The sequence below is a fragment of the Lactuca saligna genome, chromosome 5 (genome assembly GCF_052625555.1).
Source record: "Lactuca saligna cultivar CGN05327 chromosome 5, ASM5262555v1, whole genome shotgun sequence".
NCBI lineage: Eukaryota > Viridiplantae > Streptophyta > Magnoliopsida > Asterales > Asteraceae > Lactuca > Lactuca saligna.
In genome coordinates, this window is record NC_136421.1 from 108,495,692 (window position 1) to 108,513,413 (window position 17,722).

General features: G+C 36.3%; 1 protein-coding gene across 11 annotated transcripts; it reads left to right on the top strand.

Annotated features, from left to right (window-relative positions):
* Positions 1 to 1,858: 1,858 nt before the first annotated feature.
* LOC145047945 (uncharacterized) lies at positions 1,859 to 6,422 on the top strand. 11 transcript variants are annotated; one of them, XM_078996318.1, is made up of 8 exons: positions 1,859 to 2,740; positions 2,890 to 3,016; positions 3,182 to 3,448; positions 3,722 to 3,866; positions 4,136 to 4,163; positions 4,385 to 4,455; positions 4,872 to 6,023; positions 6,118 to 6,422. In XM_078996318.1, the coding sequence occupies exons 7-8, from the start codon at positions 5,300 to 5,302 to the stop codon at positions 6,126 to 6,128; spliced, it is 735 nt and encodes a 244-aa protein (XP_078852444.1). In that variant the 5' UTR covers positions 1,859 to 2,740; positions 2,890 to 3,016; positions 3,182 to 3,448; positions 3,722 to 3,866; positions 4,136 to 4,163; positions 4,385 to 4,455; positions 4,872 to 5,299; the 3' UTR covers positions 6,129 to 6,422. The 11 variants fall into 11 exon arrangements, 1 of the variants encoding a protein (XP_078852444.1); XR_013682580.1 differs by lacking the exons at positions 4,136 to 4,163; positions 6,118 to 6,422 and adding an exon at positions 4,199 to 4,251 and having other exon boundaries at positions 1,861 to 2,740; positions 4,388 to 4,455; positions 4,872 to 5,213; XR_013682571.1 differs by lacking the exon at positions 6,118 to 6,422 and having other exon boundaries at positions 1,862 to 2,740; positions 4,136 to 4,251; positions 4,388 to 4,455; positions 4,872 to 5,213.
* The last annotated feature ends 11,300 nt before the right edge of the window (positions 6,423 to 17,722 follow it).

Here is a 17,722-nt window from a genome sequence, read left to right on the forward strand (position 1 = left end):
CGTTATTCTCACTTTACGTCCCTAAAACAACTAACACAAGGGACCTAGTCTTAGAATATTTTATCGGAGTGACAACACATGCATTCGGGGGTTTCCCGACAATATATGTCAAATAAGGCAACCATGAGGGGGATGGAGTATAGCGAATGAACACCCAAGTTCATTAACACCTACAGGTGGAGAACCTGCTAGCGTTCCACAGGACTATCTAGAAAAGTCTGCGGTCGTCATCTAAACTCCGCTAGATGACTGAATCAAAAACAACATCGAGGCCTCTCATCTGTTTATCACACGTAAACTATCTACCCATGTTCTACCCGACATATTAGTAGATAAAAATATATATTTTTATAAATAGTTTAAAGCCTGTATAGCATTCTCATTCAATACATATTCAAAACAACATATGGGACACATACACATAACACGTATTTCATAGAGAATAGATCATATCTATGAGATAGAAGAAAGTGAATATACATTCACACATATAACAACAAAATATACACATAACACATATTTCGTATAAAATACTTCATAATTATGCATTATAAGAAAGTAACCACACACTCACTTGATCAGAAGATGATCGGACAACACTACAACTTGTAGAAGTAGTATTCTTCAGCAGATCTTCACAAAAACTGGACTCCTCGCGGGCAGAGCTTCAACTTGGGAATTGCACTTTTCGGGATCTTCGGGGCTTCGAGACTTGCTTCGGGGCTCGGGAATGATACCGGGGCTTCAGGATAATTTTTGCACGAAAAATGATGCAAAACGGGAGAGAGAGAAGAGAAAAAGAGCTAAAATATCGGCTACCCTCGCAAGCCTTATATTGGAGGCCGAGGCCTCGCATTACGCATGGCGTAATGCTCTACGCGGGGCGTAATGCCTCGGATCGTCACTGCATACGTCATCGGAGCACTCGAGTCCGAGCAGTGCATGCATCGGGGTACGTTGGGCATAGTTCGGATCAGATCGATGACTCCCCCCCTCCTTCGGATAATATCGGGATTTACTAATTAAATTTAAATTTTAATTATTTAATAAACTTCGAAAATTCGTATCTTCTTCATACGAATTCCGTTTTCGACGTTCTTTATATCCACGCATAGGCGAGACTACGCTCTACAACTTTCGTTTAAACTCCATCGGCTAATTTTGAATTTTATTTTTATTAGTTATTTTTAGTAGGCCGGGACAGGAAAATTCCGTTATAAATTCATAACTTCTTCATCCGACGTCCGTTTTCGCCTATCTTTTCATCGTTTCACTACAATTAACGAGATCTTCGATTCTCGTTTAGATTGTTTCGGCTAAAAACCGCTCGGTCTAAAATCGAGTATTCGGGCTGCATACTGTTAAGTCGAAACTTAGAAAAACCATAACTTCCTCATACAAAGTCAGATTTGGGCATTCTTTTTATGCATGCTCTCGGTTTAACGAACTATATGACTTTTGTTTAGATCACTAAGGCTAAATATCGCTCTAACATAAATTTCACTTTTTACGTCATTCAGCGTTGTCGGTTCTGTCGCGAAACTTCGACAGGTCATAACTTCTTCGTTATAACTCGGATTTCGGCATTCTTTATATCTTCGGAATCCTTGTTTCGACCACTACATCTTTATGCAAAGATATCGGGCTTATTTCATACTTTAAATTTGATGCTTATTTTATTCTTAATTCATTAAATTATAATAATTAAGAAAATAAACACATAATTCATATAATTCACATAATACTCAAATATTTCATCATTAATACTCTAAAAAGAATTACAAGGGTTAACCTAGATTATTAAATCAATATTAATGGCTAACCTAGAAACCCGGTGTTACACTTCCTCCCCACCGCCATCGTCTTTCTTCTTCTATTTTGTTATACTTTCGATCCCTCTGTATGCTTTGTGTGACTTTTCTTTCTCCCCCAACTACCCACTCCGATTTTTCATTTAATGAATAAAATTGGAATTATCATTAACTTCTTTTTCTGCTTCCTTTCTCGACTATGTCTGTTTCTCGGTGTCTCTTTCTGTAATAAAGCAAGATAGAGAGAAAGAGGGAGGGGCGATAGGTAGGTGAGTCGAAGAAGGAGTCATGATATATGTAGGGTTTTCAGATGGAAGATGTGGTGGGTGTTAGAGAATAACCAAGATGAGGAGAGGCGGTGGGTTATTTGAGGAGAGGTAGGGGCGACATTCGGCCTCCGATTTCCTATTCCAAATTACACATGAAAAAAACCCAAATTGTTGTCTTCCTCCGACTCAACCATTGCTTTTTCTCCATCTTTGTGTTCTCTGAAAGAAAGACAACCCTAATTCACATCACCAATAACAAACTGTACGCCGCCTCTAACTATGACCATCACCATTTATACCGCCGACCATCATCGGTGTTTGTCCACATCTGCATCGACGTCTAACATATATTATTTATTTAATCTTTCTAGTTACGAGCCCTAACAAGTTTTATTGTGACTACTAATAGTTTTCCTTCCGTTTCTATTTTGATTTTATCAATTCATTACAGCTGTTTGCATTCATATCTACTTAATTTCAAGCCCTTTTCCTCCAAAATTCCAAAATTACTTAATTTAAGGTACAAAATATGGGATTATCTTTTGTTCAAGAAGTTGAAGGCGTTGAATGGCCAGAAAATTGATTGAAATGGACCTGCGAACTAGGGTTTGAGTTTTAATGAATTTGTTGCTGCTTTTTCCATTTTGGTTATTCCAACAGGTATTTAGGGCTTAGCTACTTTACAAGCTAATGCTTTCAATCATTGTTATATGTTTTTAGATTATATTATGCATTTATAATCTTTTAGTGATCAAATCAAAATGATATGCATTCGTTCTGAGTTTCGCTGCAATTCATGAAATCAACAGGTATTGGATGTGGAGAGACACTTCACTACACACCCTTATCCCTAGTCTGTTCACTAGATTCTATAAACCATTACCAAGTGATTTTTTTATTTTCTTCAACAAGAGGCTCAATTGAAAGTTGTTCCAGGTATATGATTAGAATAGACTTTTACTTTGAGTGTTACATGTATGGATTCTGATTTTGAGCTTTATTGCCATAACTTTATAACTTTATGGTAATTCTTGACTATTGAGTATGTTTTATAGGTCTTGAAATGTTAAATCAACATATGTCTAAATGTTTGTATTATAGGTTGTGATCTGGAAAAATACAACTGGCTGATATTCTCTGTATTTCAACACAGGTTCTATTCATCATTCATAATTCTATTCACTACATTAGAAGTATAGTGTTGCAGCCATCATTTGGGGTTGTATGTGTGCCTAATATATTCTACATGGTGACATATATCTAATGTTGGGCATGTACATTAAGAAAGATTGAAGGGTCAAGACTCAGTGGTTAAAGCATGAAAAGCAGGTCAAGGATCTTTTTGATATTGATTTTAAAAATATGAGGGTTAGTTTACACATTTCTCATTATCTTTTGATTTTTTCTCCTATCATTATCTGTATTTTTACTTTCTAATTCTTGACTTGCCCTGAGTACAACATGCTTTGCTCCAAAATTAATCAATGTATATAATTAACACTTCATTGAAACATCCTAATCTCACTCTAAGCTTCGATTCTAACGGCACTTTTAAGATCCTTTAGGTTAAACTTCAAATTCATGTCAGACTTTTCAAGGTTTATTAAGTAATGAAAATAATTGGTTGTATGTGTTGATTAGGTTGCTGATATGCATTATGGAACTGGATTGACTAGGTTTAGAGATGTTTTGAGCTCTGAGTTTGAATGGTGCTCTAATCATAACACTACTTTATTTCTAAATCGGATGATTGATGCTGGGAAGCCTGATCTTTTTGCTTTTACAGGTGGATTTCGTTTTCGAGTTCATGCTTTAATCATTTATAATATATTTTTTTTATTTCAGCTTATTTAAAATATAATATCTTTTAATAATTTAAAACACTAAAATATCTAGATAAAGCACGTAATTGACCTATATTCACAATTGACAATATTACCCTTTCTGATAACAATCACGCAAAAAAGGAGTAAATGGACTAATCTTACACTTTTTGTACTTTTTATAATTCGATCACTAAATTTTTCATTTATTTTTGGTTTTTCCTATTTGTAGATAACATTGGATAGCATATTGTAATAAGGTTAGTTAAACTCTCTTTATTGGATTTATAAGCAGGGTATAATGTAAGAAACCATATTTATACTAAATAGGCTGGAGTTTTTGATCTGGTATGTAATAAAAATTTGATCAGTTCTTTGTGTACCTTATTAAGAGTATCTTTCTATTATTTAACAAAAAAAAACCTAAAATCAGTTTCCAATTACATTATCTTTTCTCATTATTGTCTTTCTTTGGGTGTAGTAGGTTAATATAGATCGTCTTCAAAAATGGGGTATTACCTACAAGGTACCATTTCTAGTCAAAGACTATAGGTAATTTTTACTATTGTTCACCATGATTAGCTTACATAGTTTTTTATATACATACATGATGTGTTGTGTGGATAGCCTTCTAACTGTTGCATCACCCGTTTAGTTTTTTTTCTTTCCATAAATACCCTTGGATGGAATGGAAGGGAATATTGTAAAACATATTAAAAGTATAACATTAGAAATAAAATGATATTATAAACAAGTTGATGAAAGTATTTTTTGTTCTTTTGGGAATAGAATTGGACAAACATACTTTATTTTTCAAATTTAGGAAGTGTATGTATTCACTCTTATTGTATATAACTATGTTCAAGATAAAATTAAAATAGACTCAAATATACCCGTTTCTATTTTGTTTATATCCATTCACTGCTAAAAAATCATCGTCTTATTGTTTTATATTATTATGTTTATAGTTGAGAAATTTCTACATTGAATGAAAGGAGAAAGGTATAGTGAAGGCATATATGTCCCTCTCTCTATACCCTTGGTTTTGGGTTCAATTCTACTTCAATGGCAGGAACATATATCAGAATTAGCAAATGATGGGAAGCCAGCACATGAATTGGCATGGACACTAAAATGGATTACTCTTAGATGGTTGTGTAGATGGTTACCATAATGATGATGAGGATACTTTTGGATCCTTTGACATCCAAAACAATTAGAACTTTAGATTCATTTTAGTCACTTTTATATGGAAATAAATTGATTATAGTTTATTTATAAATGATAATGAGCCAATTTTTTTTGGAAAATTCTAAATTATTTCTAACCCATGCAAAGCATGGGCTCTTTTCTAATTAATGATTAAATCAACTTACTTGAATTTCTCCCCTTGTAGATGTCTAATTTTGACAACTATGGTATTCTTTATCTTTTTGGAAAAAGTTTTCCTCATGAAGATGATGTTCCACATTTCGATCGAGGAACTGGAAATTATACTTCATTTCCTCCACCTCCTCAAAAAATTCTCCCTGACCCACATGTTCGTCGACTTGAAAAGTTCAAGGTCACTCAAGCCCTAGTGGCCAGTAAACACGAAGATGGAAAGTCTGTATGTGCTCACGTCTTGGAGATGAAGTTGCATATTGATGGGATAGGAATGTTGGGTATCATTTTCCCAAGGAAGTTGGTTGTTGACTTGGTTCTTCAGTCATTTCCCGAGTCACATAGTCAGTTTGTTGAAGATTACTATATGACTGAGCACGACGTGACCCTTATCGATCTTACCTATTTGCTAAATGCTACTAAATCAGCAATGATATGGTGCATTGGTCAAGCAAATTTAATTGGAAGATCAATCTCCCAAACTTCCATGGACATTGACAATGGCAACGTTGGAAGTACAGAAAAGTTATCTCTTCCTAATGGAAAGGGATCGGCCAAGGTCAAACCGTTTGATCAAATGGTAAAGAGAAATGCTAAGTCTGAGATTGTCCCATGTACCATTCCAAAAGAGTATGTTTGTTTCTATTGCCAAGAGAAGGGGCATTTGATGCGAAGCTGCCATATCTACTTGAAGGATCACAAGGATGGTAAAGTCAAAATGTATGACTCTGCTTCAGGTAAGTCCACTATCTAACTCTATTAAGTTCCAATTTGTAGATTCTTGATACATGATGTGATAATATTGCATTTTGATGTTTTGTTGGATCAAAGAAAGGAAATGAAGCTTAAAGGAAGAGTGAGTTGAGTCTAATCGCGAAGAAATGTATTTCGATCGCATGGTTCAATGATCGGATTTTTGAGCTGCTGCTTAGGAGTTATGATAGATTTCTTAGGAATATTTAGTAACATAGATTTCATTTAAATTTGCATTGCAAGGACAAGTTTTCTGCATTTTTATAAATAAAGAAAATTTTGATTTTATCTTATTTATGTTTCCTTGCAATGACATTTGTGAAAAATTGTTGTTTGTATGTTTCTATTAATAACAATATTGAAAATGGTTTGATTCTTAGTTATATCGATTGTGGTAGTGTCGTAATTTTCTATGTAAGGAAAAATTCTCATTGCCCAAGTTTTAATTGGACAAAAAATTGGAATCATGTGATTTGAATCATATGATGTATGAAAATCTTGGTACTTGGGAAAATTGAGACTAATTCCTTATTCGCATATGTATGTGAATCAAGTGAAGGACTAAAGGATCTAGTACATTTTGATGTGTACAAGTCATATCCACCACAAAGAATGATAAAATCTATTCGTCATAATTCACTAAAAGTTTAGGAAATATGGTTATACTTACAATATTAAGTGTAATTCTAATACCTTGAAAAATTTCAAAGTATAGGAGAACGAATAAGAAGAATCAATTAGGCAGAAAGATAAAAGTTTTCTCCAATCTGAAAGGAAAGGAGAATACTTTAGTATCATGTTTTATGATCATCCTAATGATTATGGAACCATGTTAGAATTGATCCTCAAATTACACCTTAGTGCATTTACATGACTAAGAATAGGTATCGGAAATTGTTGAAATGGTTAAATCAAGAAGGCGAGTCATGCTTTGTTCCAAGAAGGTGACTAAGTTGATGAGTTTAATGTAGTCTGTTGTCAGCATCATAAATTGGAAGTTGGGAAACAACACATGGACAGAGAGAATGACTATAATCCATGTCTCAGTCCATATATCTTGAAGAATGGAGGAATATACGATCCCTTATCTAAAGGACGTGTTATTGATTAGAGTTGACAACGACTTTTGAGAGCTACGATTGCTAGTCGGTTTTTGAATTCATACTTGCAGTTATAGTTATTAGACTTATCTAAGTGGGAGATTGTTGGATTAGGTGTCTAAGCCCATAACTATAATTGGTATGTACTTGACCCGATAGTAGCATGGTTCATTTTGGGTTACATTCACCTGAACAATTTGATAGGATGAATATTTGCGAAAGAGGTTATTTGTGATTTATTAATATATTATAAGTATACTATATTAATTGAGAAATTATATTATTTAATTAGTATTGATCAAGAATTAATTTGGAATTAATTTAGTGATCAAAAGAGACTGATTAAATTATCGGGGATTGATTATGTAAATCAGTGATACATATGGTTTGGGCTAATGATTCATGATTGATTTGTGACGGGCTAAGCTTATGAGATAGTCCATGGAGTGTTAGTCCAACTAAATTGTTAGATTATAAGCCTCAGTGTAAGAATAAGGGTTTACAAGTGACCCTTGGAATTCTACACTGTAAATGTAACCCTAAACCCTAAAATCGGGAGTTGTGCATTCCAAGAAGAAGCTAGCCGATTTTGGTGCCTCCTACTCTCTCTCTCTCTCTCTCTCTCTTATTGTCACCTAATTGTTGGTGGTGTTTTGTGAAACATTAAGGCATCACACTTGAGGTGCTAAGATCTTGAAAGGCCAACTTCTACAAGCTACAACAAGAGGTAATCATCTAACTAGTTTTTTATGATTCAAATATCAAATTTTGTATGCTAGTTAGGCTTAATGATTTGGTAAAAGAATATTGCATATATAATTAGAGAAAAATTAGATCCAAAACATTAGGGTTATATGTGCACCATAGGAATGTTATAGTGCTCAAAACCCATCAAGGGAGTCATTAGGTTTCAGAAGAGAAGCAAGTTGGAGCCGGGATATATTGATCCATTCTAGATTACTGCCCGGGTAGGCTAGGTGGCTTACCACTTGGATCTGCCGGATGAGCTTATCCAGATACACAACACTTCCATGTGTCTCAGCTCTGGAAGTGTGTCACAGGTGAGGCCACATTCGTTTCTCTAGACAACATTGAGAAGCCTGTTGCGATTTTGGATAGGAAGACCAAGCTTCTTCGAAACAAGGAAGTGAAGCTAGTAAAGGTTCAATGGCATCATCGAAGGGGCTCTGAATGGACATGAGAGCCGTAAGAGGAGATGCGAGATCACTATCTGGATTTACTCATGATAGTAGGCTTCGAGGACGAAGTCTAGTTTAAGTGGGGGAGATTTGTACACCTGTTCTAGGTATCATTTAAATTTTTAAGTTTTAGGGTTTTATGATTGGACTCGACGAGTTGGTGAGCTCCAACTCGTCAAGTAGAGGTTATTTATGAGGATGCGGGATTTAGATCCTACTCGATCAGTCAGAAGGCCCTGACCCGGCGAATAGGAGCTGTAAAGGAGAACCCTAATTTTTAGGGTTTGCACCATATATAATGGACTTAATATGCCTCCTTTGGCCTCCCTTATCACTTCATTACCCAGAGAAGAAACACTAGTCGTCCTTTGTTTCTTCCTTGTGCTTGTAAGAATAAGAACGTGATTTTGGTGCCTTTTGTTGAAAAAGTTTGAAGGTTGAGAAGTTTGGAATGGGAAGGAGATTGTAGATCCAACATCTACAGTGTTTAGGAATCCATTTGAAGGTAACAAGTTGTTACCTTGATCATTCTGGCATTAGATCCCCTTTTCCTTGAGTTTTAGGCCATTTTTAGTATATTGGTGAAGCATTTCAGGTAATGGATAAGATCTGGAGTTGCAACTTCAGATCTAGACTCCTCTAAGTCCTTAGAGTTATAAATTCACTTAATTTATCAAGCATTGGCCCTTCTCTTTGGCTAACCCCCCCCCCCCCCCCCTATTAGCTTGCTTTTGGCATTTAAGAGTTTGCATGCACGTAAAGTTTGCAACTTTACGTGGAAACCATACCTTAGGAGGCTAGATCTGCAATTTGGAGCTTTGGGGTGGCTTAAAAACATCTGAACACAAAAGGACTGAAGGAACTGGTTGAGTCCCATAGCCAACTCGACGATTCGGGAGGGTTTTCCTGTTTTCGCGATCCAGAGTGATTCGGGGAATTGATTAGGAGATTTCAGCTATGAGATTTCGGTTTAGAGTTTTCAGCCCTTGGATATTAAGGAGCTCGAAGAGTTACTCGGGTAACTCAGCGAGTTGACGAGTTACTTAAGTAACTCGGTGAGTTGCTAGATGCACTCGACGAGTTGAGGTCAACATGGACTGTTGACCTTGACTATTAACCTTGACTTTGACCAGGGTTGGCTTTGAGGGAATTTATGGTATTCCGGATTTTGATAAGTTAATCACATGATGGTTACATGCAGTTGAGTTGGGGTTCCGCGTTGGGACTTATCCAATCTTAGCAGTTCAACATTCTTGAGAGGTGAGTCTACTCACCTTACCAATGGGTCAAAGGCACCAAGGCCGGCCCATTTTATGATATCTGGTACACTAACTGAAGTTATATTATGAGGCATGATAGTTGGGTAGGTGCTAGGAAGTATGTTAGTTGTATATGTGGTATGTTTGTATGGAAGACCATTAGAGAGCCCATGACACCTGGATGTAAGACCATGTGGAGAGCCCACGGCTTTCCTACTAAATACAATGGGAGATCCCATGGCAACCAGATGTTAGACCATGTGGAAAGACCATGGCTTTCCTATTGAAGACCATGGGAGAGCCCATGACACTTAGGTGTAAGGCCATGTGGAGAGCTTATGACATCCTAGAGTAAGACCTTGGGGACGAGCCCACGACATCCCTATATGTTGTATGCATGGCTTATGAGGTTTATGTCGCTTTTATAGCTAATATGATTATGTGATTATATGGATTGTGTAGGGTATGTGTGACAACCCGAAATTTTTTAGCCGGTAAAGCACTATTAAGCATAAAACGTGAAATTCTATTAGATTACTTTTAGTGGTTCAGAGACAGTTCAAAACAAACATACTAGTAAACTATAATAGGTATAGTTTAGTGGTTCAGTACATACTATAACTAGAATAGGGTGGAACATACTATAAAGAGAAACAAGGAGGAACATACTATAAAGAGAAACAAGGAGGAATATAATATAAAGAGAAACAGGGAGGAACGTACAATATACTAAAACAGAAGAAAAAATCATGATTTACAAACTTATACTAATTATTCCCAGTAACCTAGGAAGGGAACGTATCATTAACTCATTGTTCTAAACAAAAGATGATAATAAACAGGGTATAAGGTTATATATATATATATATATATATATATATATATATATATATATATATATATATATATATATATATATATATGGGGTACATCTACAAAGTACCAAGTTTATTTATAAAGGGTACATCTACAAAGTACCAGAAAATAATAAATAAAACACATAAATATATACAAAAATTCACAACAGTATCGACAAAGGCGCTTAGAGTATAGGATTTCATAACCTGTATTAGTCATCCTAACAAGTTGAACAACACCACTTAACTTCCTAGTAACATGAACATTCAGTTAAAAGGGGGCCTATAATGCTAACTTTATGATTCCTCAGTAGATACATCAGGTATATATATTAATCGGGTCCGACAGACAGTAGGATGTGTGCTTTCCGCTTCATTTCATGTTACTTGTTTGGTTGTGGGCTTAGAGCAGATTCACCCAGTCTAATATCTATTCGATCTTAGCTATATATCTATTCCGTATACACCAAGTAATCATAAGGAGTACCAGGTATAAGTCAGGTCATAGTATACAAATTCAATATACCGTTTTCTAGTACAAAAACATACTTTTCTGATAGAACATTTAGTAGGCTAAACTAGAAACTTATCAGTAAAAGGGTTTAATTCATTTTATTAAAACAATATAAGTTAAAGGACCTTTAGTTGTTAACTCTATAATACCTCAGTTTATACATCAAGGTTATATGTAATTAATATTCGATAGGCAGTTGGATGTATGCTTTCCACCTTTCTTCCTGTTCCTTGTTTGGTTGTGGGCTTAGGGCAGATTCACCCATTTAACTGTCCGTTCGATATTAGATTATATATAGCTTGTATAAACCAAGTCCTTATAGAAGGAACTATTGTGGATACCATTTTTACTAAAGGGAATATAGTATTTTCTTAAAGAATGTTTTCATCAAATATAAAGAACTATTACAGTTAACTCCGTAAGTCACAAATAAATACACCAGGGTTATATACAGTAAAGATCTAACAAAAAATGGGATGTGTGACTTCTGCCTCATTCCCTGTTCCTTGTTTGGTTGTGGACTTAGGTCAGATTCACACAATCGATTGTCTGTTTACTCTAAATTGTATATAACTTGTATCCATTTAGTACTCATAGAAGGAATTGTAGAGTCATTTTTACTTTCATTCATCATATCAGAAAATATAGAATTTTCTGGAGGAACATGCAAACTTTTCTAAAAGAACTTACAACTTACTTTACATCACTTAAACACTTATGAACTCACTAGCTTAAATGCTGATCTACTCTCTTTTCAAATAACTTGTAGTCTCAGGAAACTAGTAGATAGGTACGCACATTGGGATTCAGAAGATGAAGTATAGTAGCTTCATGTCTTGTTTTTTATTTACTTTTTGGATTCAATTTGTTGTGAATCACTACTTTGTAAACACTTTAATATTAATACAATGGTTGTTTGTTACTACGCTTACTATGATACATGTGTTGACGTCCTCCGCCCCTGAACGTTTCCGTTGTTCCGGTTTGGGGGTGTGACAGATTGGTATCAGAGCATTGTTTGTAGTGAACTAAGTATATCAACCTATAAAAGATATACAGCTATAAATGCAATGGGGCCGAAGTGCTTTGAACAATAATATATTCTAAAAATATAACAATACTTTAGAAAAGTATACATACTTGCTGATACATACATACTAGAACAAGTATCACAAGAAGAACAGAACATAAGTATTTAAAGTTTGAACACTGCGGTCAAACCTGGGCAGTTATGTAATCATGTCTGTGATCAATATAGCCTGATCAACTATATTCATTCGAGATGTGACCGACATATGTTTGGGAGTGATGTGGTGTTGCAACAGTCTTTAAAACTTACCTAACTTGATGTAAGGAAATTCTAGGTCAGAACATAAAGTTAAAATTGTTGGGTTTTGAGCATTCTAACACTCCTAAGGTGTGCATGCAACCCTAATAACCTTGGATCTATGTTTTCTCTAAAAATACATGCAAATAATAATTTCCAAGGTTTACATCCTAACTAGCATAGCATGAAGAACTAGAACAATAAAATACTAGAAGAATGACATGTAACATCCCGGAATTCAGAAGTAAAGTGGAAGGGCTAAAGGTGTAAATAAGAAGGTCGACTCGGTGAGTCGATGGATGGACTCGGCGAGTCGAGTTGCGTTGTGTTGCGGGTCGCTTGTTAAGTGACCAACTCGACGAGTCACATGGGTGGACTCGCCGAGTTGGTGTTGTGTGGAGAAAACCATAATTCCAGGGGTTGAGCCCTATATAAAGAACATAATACCCTCTCCCCAGTCTCTTTACTCTCCCTTGAAGTCCATAAACCCTAACATTCATTTGTGAGAGAGTTAGAGAGCATTTGGATCTTGAAGGAGTGTTTATTGTAGAGATCCTTGAAGATTAAGAGGCTTAGAGCAAGGGGCTTTGCAAGGTTTTGGCTTATTATTCTGTTGGAGTCTTCTCTTGAGGTAATGATTCGTTGCTTGAGCTGTTATCCATCTAGATCTATCATTTGTGGGATTTTTGGAAGTATACCTAGTGCTATCTTGAGTTTGGAGGTTAGATATGAGGTTGCTACCTCAGATCTAGTGTAGTGATGATCCAAAGGAGCATAAAGTCCCTGTTGAAGAGTTGTTGATGAAGCCTTTTAGTCCCAAACCCTAGCCCTAGAGTATATTATGCTTAGATCCCATTGGATTCACGTAAAGTTTGCCACTTAACATGATGGATGGCTTGTAGAAGAGTAGACCTATGGATTTGAGACCCTACATGGCTTGGAAAGCCTCTGTATGGGTTAAGAGCTAGTGGTACTCGGCGAGTCACATGGGTGTACTCGACGAGTTGCTTGAAGATAGGCAGCAACTCGACGAGTTGGAAGAACAAAACGGCGAGTCTGTTGAAGATAGCCTTGGACTCGGCGAGTCTGTTCTTGGACTCGGCGAGTCTGGTCGTGAGGTCCTAACCTTTCTTAGTTGAGCTGTGAATCGGTGAGTCAAGGGACGACTCAATGAGTTGAACAGGAAGTGACTCAGAGTTCGTGGGACTCGGCGAGTCTTGGGGCGACTCGGCGAGTTGGGTCGCGATATGGGAGTTTTCAGAGTTTAGGGACTCGACGAGTCAGTGGGCTGACTCCGCGAGTAGGGTCAGTTTGGAAGTTTGACTTTGGCTGAGGACTTTGACTTTGACCAAGAGTTGACCAGTTGACTTCGAAGGGTAATTTGGTAATTATTGGTATTTATTGACTTCGGTCTTTTGGTATTGTCAGTGGTGGAGTTCGTGTCAGAGGTTGGAGCAGCGTGATCTTATCTTTTCAGTCAGCAGTTGCAAGGTGAGTTATCCTCACTATATCAACAGGGTCTAAGGCACCAAGGTCAGCCCTTTATCGGATTGTAATTCGCGTATCGTTGTTATGTTGTTGCTTTGCTATGTTTGCATCCTGGTAGTTAGGACGGTATATGTTAGAGATATGTAGGACCTAATTCCCGTACGTACTCCTTGTAATTAACATTTTTAAATTAATGCATTTTTGTCTTGGACTTGGCGAGTTGATGGACCTACTCACCGAGTAGGAGTGGGATAAGACGCGGGGACTGAACTTTGGACTCGGCAAGTAGACCCTATTTGGGAAAAAACCCTAATCCGGGTGTTTGCACCCTATTTAAACGCTCCAACTTAGCCTCCTTTGTCCCTAACACTTCCAAAAGCTGAAGAGCGAAACCCTAGCCCCCATTTCGTTCTTGAGAGTGATTTTGGATTTGTGAAGAAGATTTGGAGATTAGAAGAAGAAGAAAGAGGTTGTGGTGTGCAAGGAGGAGAGGTAGATCCAGAATCTACACTGCAAGAGGCTTCCATTCAGGTAGAAAAGTCCCTACCTTGATCTTTAGGTCATTAGATACCATTTTTGTCCCAATTTGGTGGTTTTCAAGCACTAAAACACCAAACTCCATGTGTTGTGCTTAATGATCCAAAAGGACTTCAGATCTAGACTTATTGGATGTATTAGAAGCATAAAGTTCCTGTGGTTGAAGTGATTGAGGTGCCCATTGAGTCTATGACCTCTTAAAGAGCTTGAAATTGCATTTTGAGCTTATAGGGCCATGCATGCACGTAAAGTTTGCAACTTTACATGTTAAGCATGCCCTAGGACCATAGATGTGACAACCCGAAATTTCCATTATGTACGAACTTTATCAGGTCAATAGAAGTTATAACAGTCACAGTAAATTTTCAGACTTTTCTGTATAAGTTTGAGTATTTCGGGATTTACACTTAAGGAGATATCAGGAGAGTGGATGCACTAGGGTTTTGTGCAACACTGTTATTTCAAAACTCTATTATATTAGAGGTCATTGTGGGGATAAAAATATTTTCTACCAAAAATCCCAGGACTATAAATATGATTCTTAGCCAAATTATTTCATTTGTTACATTTTCAACTAGAGAAAAGCCATTTTCTCTCTCACGGATCTTCGGGTTTTCATCCCAAATCGTGAGTACCACTCTCTAGTTGTATTATATGGCTTATAACATGTTTAATACCATCGATTACATAGCAAAACTGCAAGATTCGGGAGTTTACCGCCCAAGAACATCTTGGGGAGTAAACTCTAATATAAGGCTTTTATGATGCCTAGTCCCTTCCATATGATAAATAACAACCTTAGGCTTGTATGTAAGTGTATTTTAGACAAGAAAACATCAAAGAAACACCCAAGTTTAGGTTTTCATGGCCCAAGAAGCTCTTGGACCGTGAACTCCACAAACAAGGACTAAAGAGTGTTTTTAACACTCCTAAAGCTTTGGACAATTACCTAGACTTACTCCTAGTTATTTTAGGGACCTTAAAACATCATAAACCCCTCCCAAAGAGAGATTACGACTGTAATCTCTAAGGGAAAAGGCTCTTGGGCCGTAAACATGAAAGAAGGGCACCAATGTGTGTCTAAGGCCTTCATTAGCCTTAGATAAATGTATAGAACTTATCCTACATGAGTTTGGGACTTGAAAGCTCAAAAATATCCACTTCCATATGATTTTACGACAGTAAACTCAAAAGGAAATGGTCTTTGGGCCGAAAATTCCTAAAAGGAGTGTTTTGATCCCCTAAACCCTTCCAAGGATTAAACCACCAAGTCAACTTGCTTCTAGAAATCATTTAGGACTTCAAAAAACAAAATGAAACTAAGTCTAGGAGTTCACGGCTGTAAACACAAGGGTTTACAACCGTAAACTCCTTGTGTGGGGTTATATGGAGAGTAAACTCAAGTATGAAGTCCCTTGAAACCCTAAACTCACTAGCCTTGTCCCATAACAACTTAGATGCAATCCTTAGGGCTTATAACACTTATATAAAGTGTTTATTATGTTATAGGATGTATTAAAATTATCAATTAGTAGATTAAGACTAATTGGATACATATATGTGGTATTATATGTTAACTAGGGTTATAAAGTGTGTTTAAGACTTCACTTGTCACCTAGCGATCCTACATCTTCAGTTCATCCGTACCACTCACTACAGGTGAGTTCATACCCCTTAACCAATGATTTAAATGTTTTTAAATGGTTTATTGGGGGGGGGGGATACAAGTTAAATACTTATAGTTATTAAATCAATCACATGCGATTAATAACTACAAAACCAGTGATTTCTTACCGTTCAAACTGTTTATCAAACCGTATTGTTTCAAGCTGTTTTACAAACTCTTTTACTTATCAAATACTTTTACTTAAACTCTTTAATACTTATTATCAATTGCATGTCTATGTATGTATACTTATATAAGAAATGTTTAAAAGGCTTAGGAAGGTCTGCCCGCCCTATTTCCTTTTTGCGCTTGAGATGTGGTCTGGTGGGATATCGGGTATCCATCCGAAGGTCATTTAAATATTAATTATATATCATGTGTACATATATAGTCATAAAGGTGCTTCCAGTTCATTCAGTACCCTTGGGTAGCAAGGGTATACTTCCAGATTCATATGTACCAGTTACATCATTAGTAAGTTACCATAGGGGTAGCACATGAGAATACTAGTACTATAACTAGAACAATGTAACATACAATGAGTCAGTTCATTCATGAGTCAGTTCGAGTAGTACACACAATACATTACTATACATGCTAGATAGAGAGAACATACATTACAGCTAGCACATGCAGAACATTTCAGTACACACAGGCTAGACCGAGAAAGATTACACTTTCAGTTAGCACATTCATTACATATACATTTATGCAGTTATGTGAACCATTGAGCGGGTCATGACACTTCCTGCCACGACCGTTCTTGTATCCCGAATCTCCTTAATTGGAGAGCGTATGAGTTTGCATATAGATCTATACTGGATTGACTATCCTACACCTTGTTGCTCCCTACAGTGGGACTTGCAAGTCTACGGGTGCCAAATGTCGTTTCTTACGGCATCTTACATCGTCGTTTTACTAGAGTCGGTAGCAGGATACAGGTCGATCACATGTTATTTGGAAACACCTTTTTGTATTAACGTAGTTAGTACCACGGTAGTCACTTATTACAAATACTACGGTACGATAATATTTTCCCATTACATTCACTTCGTGAATATTCACACGATGCACGGTAATGTAGTAACTGTGTTTTTGGTTAATGATAGTCAGAATTTGGGAAACACACACTCTAACAAGAGACATATACACGAACACGAGATGCCTTGGTAGAAGGCTACAGTTAGTAGAAAACATAGGGTTTTCTAGGAGAGTTCAAACATTATACAAAACATTGTACAAAACATTTTACAGAAACAACTTTCAAATGTTTTCATACAAACTCAGACATTAATATACTTATGATCTCACTAGCATTAAGCTGATACTCGTTTTCAAAATAACTTGTATTCTTAGGTCACCACTAGACAGGTACAGGTGCCAGACTTTTGAGAAGATGGAGTTCGTTCAAGACTCATCTTTTATTTTGATATGTATACTTTTGGTGTCTATAACTTTGACAGAATACACATGCATGAAATTATAATATTAATGCAATGGATGATGTTGTTGCTTGTTTACTACTATTCATTCTTGTGATACTGTACATGACGTCCTCTGCCCCAGAATGTTTCTGCCATTCATGGTTTTGGGGTGTGATAGATTGGTATTAGAGCATTGTTTATAGTGAATTGAGTATATCAACTCATAAAAGATATACTAACTATAAATACATTGGGATTAAAATACTCTGAACAAGAGTTTATACTTATAAATAATAAAGTATTTAATTAAGT